At 37.5% G+C, this 11,777-nt stretch overlaps 1 protein-coding gene across 2 annotated transcripts in view; it reads right to left on the bottom strand.

The window, feature by feature from the left end:
• Window positions 1–899: 899 nt before the first annotated feature.
• ccdc93 (coiled-coil domain containing 93) overlaps window positions 900–11,777 on the bottom strand; it is a 16,234-nt gene continuing 5,356 nt past the window's right edge. The window contains exons 6-17 of one of the 2 annotated variants that reach the window (XM_015398437.1): window positions 10,880–10,936; window positions 10,677–10,777; window positions 7,882–7,918; window positions 7,174–7,263; window positions 4,699–4,749; window positions 4,326–4,412; window positions 4,046–4,162; window positions 3,227–3,289; window positions 1,703–1,776; window positions 1,299–1,380; window positions 1,154–1,228; window positions 900–1,051 (exon numbers count right to left, since the gene is read on the bottom strand). In XM_015398437.1, the coding sequence (XP_015253923.1) occupies window positions 941–1,051; window positions 1,154–1,228; window positions 1,299–1,380; window positions 1,703–1,776; window positions 3,227–3,289; window positions 4,046–4,162; window positions 4,326–4,412; window positions 4,699–4,749; window positions 7,174–7,263; window positions 7,882–7,918; window positions 10,677–10,777; window positions 10,880–10,936 (945 nt within the window). In that variant the 3' untranslated portion in view covers window positions 900–940. The remainder of the gene's footprint in view (window positions 1,052–1,153; window positions 1,229–1,298; window positions 1,381–1,702; window positions 1,777–3,226; window positions 3,290–4,045; window positions 4,163–4,325; window positions 4,413–4,698; window positions 4,750–7,173; window positions 7,264–7,881; window positions 7,919–10,676; window positions 10,778–10,879; window positions 10,937–11,777) is intronic. The other variant, XM_015398438.1, reaches the window with a different exon arrangement.

Below are 11,777 nucleotides of genomic sequence, written 5' to 3'. Positions count from 1 at the left end.
GATCAGGAATTGTAAGGTCGGGAGAAAATGAAATTTTTGAAATTCAGTCAGCCATTGTGAGATGTCCATAGAAAATCCTGCTGTTGAAGCAGAGCCACAAGCATCTATGACCCGATTTACCAGAACCTCATGTAATAAGCATGTGCAAACAAGGGAGTTCTTCTTCCAGATTGACGTGTTCGACTAGCGCCATCTCTCGGTGCATGAGTCCGACCTGTGGCTTTTGGATGTGCAGTGTGAGCAGGTAGATCGCATCAGAGCGTTGGGCTGCACAGTGCGAGAACATACATCGTGAGCTGTGAACTTTTAAACCCTGCGGTTTCATCGTACAGTGTGAGCTGTAGCTGCACACAACGATTGGAAATATCGCACAGTGTATGCCTGGCTTAAGGGTTTAAACAATATTATAAATTTAACGTTCATGTGTTTACTATTATGCTCATTACATTTTGATTACCAAATTAATTTAATCTGAATCTTTATGCCTGCTAGCTGCTAGCTCACTCAAAGAAGGTCAATAATCAATTGACTAAAGATAATTGATTTCTGATTAAGCAAATAATTTAATATAACATTATTCGGTCATATAATGTTTTATTCACCCCTTGAATTTCTATTATGAATTGTTTGAAAACATTCAAATTGCTCTATATGAGTTAAAAGCTAATATTCATGACAAATACAAAATCGATGCTAAACTTTGATATCATTGTACTTTCCCATTGTTTACGGTTTTCAACCATTTTATTTTTATTCTTTTTTATATAGCAGCTAAGTGTAGCTGATTTTCAGTCTAGTGTGTTCTTTTCAGGGCTATTGCTGTTAAGCGTTTGTCATTTTCTTTTTTTCCAGCAAGCTGGATGGAAATTCCTACAAGGACAATAATGCAGTGATGGTGTGAATTAAGAGAATGTTGCTGACACTAGTTGCTGCTGGCAATCTAATGCTGATGTCTACGTAATGCTGTAGTGCAGGTTACCATAAGCAGTCGGATCTTCTGCAGTTTCTCTCGGTCTGAGTTGTACTGATGGTCTATTAACTTGCTTCTCTCCTGGGGACAGAAAAAAAAAGAATTTATAATTATGGATGGGCATGTTTCTGGAAACAACCATACTAATAAAGACGTTAAATATCAGAGCTGTGGATGATTAACCTGCTCCTCCTCTGTGTCCTGTCCTGAAGCTGACTTCAGCTCTTCAATATTCTGCTGCAGACGGGACATCTCTTCCTGTTGACAAAATGAGCTTAATAAAATGAACTGAAAATGTTCTACTGAGGGAAAATGTTCATGTCCTCACCCTGCAGTGTGTGCGGAACTGCAGCTCCTGCTGCCTTAGATTCTCATTCATCATCACCAAAGCCCTGAGGTTCTCTAGCAGGCTGCCGAAGAGACAAAAACATTGCACCAGTCAGAGCTCCTGTGCTTCCTGCAACTGACTGAAGCCCAATTCTCACTTTCCTGTGGATAAAACACTACACTCACAACTGAGAGCTGCTGCCAGCAGCAGCACTTTCAACAGTTTTGTATTTGGCAATTCCCTGCTTCAGCTCCCCTTTAACTGTAGGCCAGGAGGGGAGCACATTACACAAGAGTAATCTGGGTCATTTTTAGGATCCAAGCAGATCCAAACTCGGCCACAATCTCAGGTGTCTTCATGGTGACAAGAAATCTACATGAAGTAATGAAATCAAGATGGCTCACCCACTGTCCGCTTGTTTCTCCATCTCTTCTAATGACTTCATCTCCCTCTCCAGTTTTAATGAGTGTTCTGTAGCCTAAGAACAGACAGAAAGACACTTTTAGCTTTACGCTATTAAAGACATTAAGCAGGAAAAATAATATATTCAGCAAAGACTAAGGTTGTGTCTGAATGTCCGCCCTAATCTCTATATAGGGCAATACATAGTGGCCAGGCCATTTTAGATGAGTTTCCAAACGCTTATTGGATGAAAAAGTAGTGGACTCAAAATGTCCCACAATGCAACTTTAAAAGAAGTGATCATCCATGGTCACTAGACGAGCAGATATATCCCAGAATTCTTTGTGGGGAGAGCTTTCCTCGCAAAGAATCATGGGATTTCATGATGAGCAGAAAAATATAGATGGCTCAGGCACCTTGCGGTTTGGGGTTATTAAGGAAATTTGGGACCCTAGGCAAAAAACAAACATGGGGCCCTCTGAATTGAGAAGACAACACATAAAACAGGACCATTCTACAGAAATTGAATTAAAAATGGACATACATGATTTGTTCTACGTTTTGATCCTCTTCTTGTTTTTTCCTCTCCATGTTTTGTACTCAGCTAACTTTTCATGCTGTCTCTAAAGGAATTAAAGATTTTTTCCAAGCACAAAGCTCACTTAACTGATTGCTCCTTCCTGTGTTTCCAAAAAGGTGACCGCAAAATTAAATAACACAGTCCTCCTTTCTTTGTAGACAAGCCATGATCTGCTTATCTGTTCTCCATTTTTCATTTTAATGAAGTAATAGCTGCATGAATCATGACAGCAGACAAGAAAGAGCAGAGCAGGAAGCGGGGTTACAAATCTACTTGCTCTGTTCAGTGCTTTCTTATGTTGTTGCCAAAGTCTCCTGTAGCAGAAAACAGTCACTAGATTTGGCAGGAGGTGTTTTTTTGAAATAAAAGTGCTAGAGGGGTCTGAGAAGTCTCTAAATAAAGCGACAAAATTGTTAAGTTGGCCACACTGCTCTTCACACTGTTTTCAAATGGTTTGCTGCTTTCTGTTTGGACCTTTCTAAACATGTGTAGCAAAATAATAAAAATATAATGTGCACAAATAAGGAATAGTTGTATTAACCATACCTGTGCACAGAGTTTTATGTGGCCCCAAGGAACTTTGGGCCCTAGGTAACTGGCTAGTATTGTCTAATGGTTGGGTAACCAATGGGGAGCGAAAAGTAGTGATCATCTGTCCGGATGTTTTAAAAACTGCAACTTTCTATTTAAATCTAGTTTAGTCCTTTGTGTTATGTGGAGGAAGGAACTTTGTAGTGGCTTATAAATCTGACAAGCATATTTCTAAGGTGTTTTCGTGCATTAGTCCTTAGAAAATGTATCAGATATTAAACGTCTCCCATGTGTGAATGAAGCCAAAACAGTAGAAAATAAATTTACAGATTTACATCAATTCCCAGAGCTATATTGGCTAAACAACAACAACAAATCAAAAGATGGGGACAGTAAAATGGATGTATGCAGTTACCTCCATGAGACTCCTCTTTGCCTCTTCATTGTGGGCTATCACCTGAGCATGGTTGGCTTTCAGCTGTCAGGACACAAAACATGTCAGCGCAGGTTCTAATAGTGCTGGAGCCACAGCCACCATTACAGAAAGTCCATTGTAGAGGTAGACCGATGCATTGACCGCCCAATGTTTTTGATCAACCTTAAAATTAGTTTCTTCTATTGTATTCACCAACTCATTAGCTCAGAGTGGGGACGTATTTATAGAAAAGAAAATGCATGAATATCTGCTCACTCCATTTGCTATGCAAGTTTTAAAAAAAGGTTTCCCAATTGTAAAATATGACACTTTTGTTATTGTAACATTTTTTAAATCACAAAAAAGAAGTAAGAAAAAGCAATATCTGCTTCAGTAATCAACCACCAAAAACAATAACTGGGGATCAGTTTACTGATGTCCAAAGAATCACTATTGGCCTTTAGAAAAAACTGTATCAATTCAAATCTAGTCCATAGTTAAGGACAGAACTGTTTAAACTTGTAAAGAAAAACAAATGCAATTTTAAAACCATATTAGCAGGTAGGCTCAGCAATCCATAGGCTTTCCAAAAATGAAGACATACAATAATGAGAGAGTAGCTACATTAAAATCTACAGCAGTGCAAGCAGACATGCTGATGGGGAGTAGGTTATTTGGTGGACGATGCTGTAAACATCTGTTCCTGCTACTAAAACATATTTCTTTTCTCAGCTATTTATTTTAAATCAGACGGAGAAACACATGGGTAAGATTTGTGATGGAGTGATATGGAAGAGTAACCAAAAGTAATATGCTGACCTCTTCCAGCTGCTCAATCTTTTGTTGGATCTGTTTGTTCAATGAGGCAACGGCCCGGCGGTGCTGCTGCAATGGACCATATCGCTCTGAGCGCTCCTCTAAAGAAAGCTCCAACTGCTGCAAGGTGATGGACAAATAATTACCAGACAATGTCCACAGCTCCACCAGCACCTGGCCATTAGCTAAATTCTTGTTTTTAATCCATAAACATTTGCAAGGGTTATCTTTTCTAGTAGAACCAGAATACTGGCTGTGTGTAAGATGCATTATCAGCACTGACCTTTTCAGCATACTCAGAAGCAATCAGCTTGATCTCCTTGGACTGGAGCTCAACTATCTGACCCACAGCACTTGCAGTCAGCTTCCCCTGCACCAAAAACAAACTATTCACATCGAAGTTGCACATCCAAACCGTCTTCATTATCACTAAAGTTAAACTGAAACCAACGACTGGGCAAATATCCTTTGTGATAGAGTAAAGAAATAAAATGGCCACCTAACAAAGTGCTAATGTATATACACTAAATTAAACATAATACACAGAATCTGAAGTAAAGGACTTCTTAAATCGTCAGGTGGGCGAATTAAACAAAAAAAAAAAAATTCTAAAACTTTTTTGTAAAGTGTTTATTAGAAAATGTGAGTCTGCTTACCTCTCCAGTTGCCATGGCAGCCATACTGGTCATCAGGTTTTTAATCCGCATCTAAGCAAGAATATCAAACCATATTTTGTATGATATACTTAAACAGTATCCATTATTTTTTTGTATTAAACAGAAGCCAGTTTGGCAAACAAGGTAGTAATAAGATGTCATAAAACTTATTCTTTAGATTGGGCACATAAATTGGTAGATTTCAAGCATTTGTTATGATTGTTGATCAAGGCTTCAGTGTTCTGCTGAGACACAAGGATTCAGATAACGGACTGGACTCATTCAGCTAGAGGTCCAAAGCCCTTTAATTATAATAATTTAAAGTAGAGATGCAAAAAATTCACACCGTTTTAAGCGAGAGCTTCCCACTGTCATCTGCTATTTTTGGTCCACAGCGTTTCTCTAAATACACCGGTACCTTCTCAACTATCAACTATCGTATGTGACAGTGCTTTACTCAAAATGGCATCACTGCAGACTGCCCAGAACCAAATTTAAATACAATATGGAGATTATTGTTTCATGAAAGGAAAGCAATAACAGAGCCAACACTGCAGATGACCTGAAGTGGACTCATAGAACTGGTCCCTCTGAACACCTTAAGGCAAGTTATACACGCGCTTCGGGTTGTCGCGCCCATAGATGCGCTGTATACTTTTATCGTTCGACGTGGACGTAGGTGCAGTACTCGTAAAAAACCACAGAGGGGCAGGGATGATCATAACGAGCAGAAATGCAGGAAGAAAAAAAAAGAAAGATAAGAGGAAAAACAGTATCTTACAAAATGGCAGAGGGCAGTTTTGTTTTGTTATGATTATTGAATAATGATAGGTTTGTTACACAGATATATATGGTGGAATTAAACATTTGCCTGCTGCACAAAGAGATTTGATACTGGGCAAACCAGACCCCCTGTGAATCCCAGACAGATCCTTTTTAAAAAAAATAAATAAATAAATAACATAGGCCTGCATAAAAAAGGCTTGCTAAATAAATGCTGAATGCATTGTATACAACGGGTAGTTGTTTCAGACTTTATCCAGAGTAGCTTTGCCTCGTCTGTTCCTGTTTGGCTGTGACGCCATCCTGGGAAGAAACATCAGCTGTGCTGCTTCCATCAACACCCTTGTTTATAGATGCTGGAGATCGACCTGTTTTCCAGTGTGGTCCCGTTTCTCTGACCATGACTGAGTGGATGTGCTCTCTTTGTCCTCTGGCATGGGAGCTGGCTCGGAGCTCGTCTGCCTGGCTGTGTGTTTTCTGGATGGGGCCATCTTTTAAAGCTGCTTCTTGTATCCCTGCTTCTGTCTCCTTGAACCCTAGTCGGCCTCGGCAGATGGCCGCTCCCACTGAGCCTGGTTCTGCTGGAGGTTTCTTCCTGTTAAAAGGGAGTTTTTCCTCTCCACTGTCGCTACAAGCATGCTTAGTGTGAGGGATTGTACTTGAGTCAATGAGACAATGCAATCAACTGGTTTTCCTTAGATAGAAAACTTTGTATGAATTTGACTGTATGATCTGGTTGAACTGTAAAGTGCCTAGAGATGACATGTGTTGTGAATTTGGCGCTATATAAATAAACTGAATTGAATTTTGTATGTTTTATGACTAAGACTTTGACAGATTTGTCATTTTGTATACACAAGTGTAAAATAATAAAAAAAAAATTGTTAAGAACAGCTCTCTAAACTATTTTATTTTTTTTAAAGTGCAGCCTTGAAAAACAGTAAAAAAAAATATATAAAAACAGTTTTGTTTTTAATGGACTCAGAAAATAAAAATCCTGGTTTTTACCAAAAGCTTGGCAAATAAATTTGCCCTTGTATGCTGTTTTCAATCACTGAATAAACAGTAACAACACTGGTTGAATCACACTGTTCCACTGGAAACTTCTGCACCGTTTGATGTCAGTAAAGGCAAACTTGTTCGCGGATGACAACTTTATATCTTTCCATTTGGTGGAACGAAGCCAGCACGTGCAGTCTGTGCCAAGTTACAAAACTTGGAGGTGCACAACTTAGCAAAGAGTCTGCATTTCGCGCTCCAAGCTCACTGGCCAGGAATGGCAGATTGCGTCATTTTTGGTGTGCGCACCCTTGTGACTCGTATGACGTTGCTAGTATTAAACCAAACTTTAGCAGACCAACAGGCCTCCATGTCACCATTCAGTATTTCAGGCAAAAGGTGCCCCTATAAAGCGCTGGCTAAATTTACTGGACTGTATGAGGACGTTACTCTCTGGCCAACACCAGTCCACATCTTCTGTATAAAAAAACATAACTTATTTGGCCAATGTAAAATCTTTATTACATCAGACCAACCTAAAGTTTTCTGATAAAAAATATGCTGAAAATCAAATATCGTGAATTAAACAAATTCCTGTGTCTGAAGATTCACTTTTTAAATTGAAATGCTTAAGTAGATGATCTTTTTAATGATACTGATATACAGTACAGCTAGACTTGCATAAATGATCACCTCTTCGACTGCTTGCAGCTTTTCTTCCTCCATAGCCTCTGCAATCCCAGCAGGCTTCGTCTGAGACCCACCGACCTTCCCGTCATCTTCCTAATGATAGACAGGTAGGAACTTATCAAACAACATGGCCATAGATGAACATAGAACAATAATTAAATAAATGTGAGGCTACAGTTCTTTCTGTGAAGACTGAAGAAAACAACACTCAAGACTTACATAAAGCAGCAATGGGGAAAAGAGCAAAAGTGCAGAGAAAACTGCACTTAAAATGGATGAAAGATGTCGAAGCAAATGTTATAATGAATTTGTTATGCAACTTTTAACTCAAGTTTCTGCACTAGACTCTGCATTTACTAGTGTCCTTCCAAGTATGATTACAAAAATTTTGAAATGCAAGTAAAATGCTGCAAACCTTTCTTTTTTCTTTCTCTATCCTACCGCAGTACTTAAACAATTCAAAAGTCATCTTCCTTATGAAAGCCAGCTGCTATTTTGAATACACAACAGGTAAATTATAAAGAATGTTTTCCATTACCAGGACTCCATTGTTCTGTGCAAACTATGCAGATGTATATATTGTAAAACACCTTAGTACCATAATGTTACCATAATGAGCTGGAATTCCGAACATCTCAGACCTGCTCACACTACAAAGCTTTATTTAGGATGTGTTTACTGAGACACCAGGTAACTAATCCTGACACTTACCTTGTTTTGTTTACTCGGCTTACTGAGGCCATAACGCCTGGTGATAAAATAACAAGACAAAAAAAGGTCATTTACTGTGGAAAACTATGTCAAAACTATACCAATAACATATCCACACTAAACTGTTAAAAGGAAGAGGTTCCATCCACCATGCCTTTATGAATAAAACATATTCATATATATGTTTTATAAGTGAAGCACTTTTTCTGACCACAACACTCCACCACATAACACATATCCACAAAACAAGCAGCAATAACCGGGGGCGTGCAGAGAAAGCTCACACAGTTCCTGTACTCACAGAATAGTGATGGACAGATGAAAGAGGAATTTGACCAACAATAAAAAGAGAAACGGTTGTTGTGAGATGGTTCAAAACAACAGCCACACAATGCATTTTAAAACAAACTAAGACAGCATATGATTATACCGAGTTAGATTAAGATCAGATGGATTGGGGAAACCTGGAAGGTAAAGTTTTAATATTCTAGCAGATAGGTGACTTCTACAGTGTAGCTCTTTTTATATGCCCTTCAAAAAAACTCAAAAACTGTTATAAATCTAGAAAATGGAAAACAGATGATGGTCTTTTTTTTATACGTTATGAGCTGAATGTCAGCCAACCTGCTGACATTCTGACCATGTTGAATAGCTGCTGCTCAAGGCTTAGGCCACCCATGCCCATAAAATGGCACTTAGAAAGACATGTAGCAAAATGGAAAAGAGCGCATTAAGTGGATTGAAATATTTATATGAAGAAAATAATTTGCTAAAATGAACCTTTTCTTGCCAACAGCATGATACAGTTATGAATACAAGGTTCTTGTTGGCCTGTTTTAGAGTGGAGGGCCACTAAGTCCAAATTTGTCTCTGCTGCACTAAAATTCAGGTTGCTGCACTCAATATTTAGCAGCATATCACCCTTTGACTGATAACCAGGGTTGGCCAGGCAGTGGCCTGAGGGATGGCAAAAAATGAAAGGAAGCTAAACTAGTTTAGGGTCACTCTACATTAATCTCTGTACCAAGTAGAAATAAAGCTGAACAAGCTGTATTGTCTACAAAAGTAAAAGAGACTGACTTGATTTTCACGAAGCCCTTGTTATTAAATCTATACATATATGTGGTGATGGATTCATAAGGCGTTATGAAGCTTTTCTACACATTTGCAAACTGTATTGTAATTGACACTGTCACTGAATTCTGACACCTGCTGGGCATTTAAAATTCCTACAGGCATTTTCTTTGAAAGACTTAACTTGACACCGATTTGATGAGCTATAATATGATTTAAGCCAATTTTTGCTTTAATTTATTATTAAATAGTTATAGTTTGAATTGAAAATATGTTTTATATTTTTTAAACGCAATCAATTAATGTGAACATACAAAAAGGACAATTTAAGTGAACATGTAAGTAAGGATTTTTATGGATTAGGATTTATTTATATAAATTTTTTTTCCAACATAACTGATAAGGAATTTGTGAATTTGGGGAAAATGAGGAGAGGGAAAAAAAGGGAGAACCACAAAGTGAGCAATATGTAATTACTGAGAATCTCCAGCAATATTAGTTTAAAGTAAGGCATCAATTTAGAACTCTTATTTTCTTTCCTATTGTTCTTTCATTATTTACCAGATACTTTTTTTTGCGGGTTTTAAAGAATATAATTTAAATTCTGACAGTTTGCCATTCCAAAGAGCAGCAGGGATAAAAACCCAAATTAGCAACCCCATGCCTATTTTCCCTACCAGGAAGGACAATTGTCATTTACCCCTACGAAGTTTGTGCCGCGCAAAGCCTGAAGTAGATGTATGCCATATGAAATATTTCTAGGTAAAAGCCTGCTTCAAATCACCACTATTTTTAGATATTTTTATAAAAAATAACTAGTTATTACTTATTTTACACAGAAAAAACCTTTCCTATTGCTGGCAAAAATATAAATATAACATTGCTTATTGAAGAGATCATGCTACTTCTAATATGTTAATTTTTATTTTATTCATCGTTGGAGAGCAAAATCTTAAATGGAAATCTGAAAAACAGGTTTATTAACCGTATACTTCTTGTAAATAATATTAGTCCTGAGCAGGGAACACGGGTTCGTGTATTAGGTTTAAACACCCTGCAGTGTCAGGGAAGTTAACAGGTGATGCTGGAACCTTTCTAACTTGTAGATGCATAACTTTGTATGTCATTGCAATGACAGACAGACATTTAATGTGTAACAATGGTATGGCCTTAACAATTCTAACTATTGCTGAACAGCAGGGAGATTTAGCTGAAACCTCATAATAACAAATTTTTGAACAGCAGAACATGGGCCTGATTTTTTGTCTTTCAATTAGGGCTAAAACAATCAGATCAATCGTGATTAATTAATTGATGAATTAATTATCAACTAATTTAGTAATCAACTAATCGTTAAATGGAGTATAGAGACTCTAAAACATGAGCAACCCACTTAAGAGCAGTAATTATGCCAAGACAAAAAATATGTAAATATTTTGCATTTAAGATTAAAAATATATATATATTGTCTTTCAATATGCTCTATTCAGAACTCCTCAAGTGGAAAACTTTTAGTTTCACCTGGTTTCATTTCGTAAAAAGTCTTCTTTAAGGAATCTTTGGCTATCCGATTATGAATCGGAAAAATAATCGACAGATTAAAAAATTTTTTAAAATAAAGTTGCAGCCTTATTTCAATAAATATTATGATTCACTTGTGCTTTGAAGGAAAAAAAGACAAGCCATAAGGTCAGACCCTGTTACCTGAAGAGAAATATTACCTGCCATATTCAAGCAGAGTGGAGTGGACCCTGGATTCCTCATCCAGGAGGATCCCTGCCTCCCTCTGCCTTCGGTACTTTCTCTCAGGTTTGTACACCTCCTGCAGATAAATCATTAAAAGTTGGTTAAATAATTAACCTTTACTATTCCAGTGACAGCTCTAAAAATCTCACATATTGTTGATCACAGTGTAGCAGCTCACCAGTACATCCAGAACTGCTTTTACAGCTTTGTCTTTTCTCTGGAGAAATTCTTTATCCTGATCAGGGTGTAACAAAACACAAGAACACAAGAAACACCAGAAAATGTTCAGCTCAAGCACGAAGAATATAAAACAAAAATGGTAAAAGGAGAACACTTGCCTACTTCTACCTTATTTAGTAATGGATATTTTTTAATTAATACTGTAATACATAACTTCCTCATTTAAAAAAATCCTAAATTCAATTCAAGAGAATTTCATCTTTTGTACAACCAAATCTTTGAAACACAATTAACATTTGTCAAAAGAACAAACAGCCACTAAAACAGAGCAGCTGCCCACCCAGGCTAGAGCTGCTGACATCGGATTCTCCGGGTTACGTCACAGTATCAGAGGACAAAACTCTACAACAATGTATTCAGTAATCCAATTTAAACCTGAGGATGGCACCAACATGAAGGCTTAAAGCAAAAAAAACAGGAAAGCAACAAATGTGCAGGATAATGTTAAATTATTTCCAGGTCTTGTAGACAGCACAATGAGACAACCACGTTTACAGATTATTAAAGGAAAAGTCCGGTCACATTCAGAACACAAACTTGTGAAAGTACTTTAAGTATGAAATTATTACTTACAGTTCAATAAATGATGTGTTTTTAATTAAGAGTAATTTTCATTTGAATGTGCTTTACTGGAGGCATCCATGTTTGTCAAAGAACACTACTGCCACCTACCAGTTTGTGATGTCACAATGTGGTATTGGCTGTTGATCAAGTCCCAGTGCTGTATCTGGTGTTTGTCAAAACGCACTATTATCATGATGGCAATGACCAGTGTACTGTGCGAAGCAGAGAGTAACAGATTAATGACGAGTTTTTTCTCTGGCCAGAAGCTCGAT

This window comes from Cyprinodon variegatus, unplaced genomic scaffold (assembly GCF_000732505.1).
Source record: "Cyprinodon variegatus isolate N-32 unplaced genomic scaffold, C_variegatus-1.0 Scaffold935, whole genome shotgun sequence".
NCBI lineage: Eukaryota > Metazoa > Chordata > Actinopteri > Cyprinodontiformes > Cyprinodontidae > Cyprinodon > Cyprinodon variegatus.
This window is presented reverse-complemented; position numbering and strand designations above follow the sequence as displayed.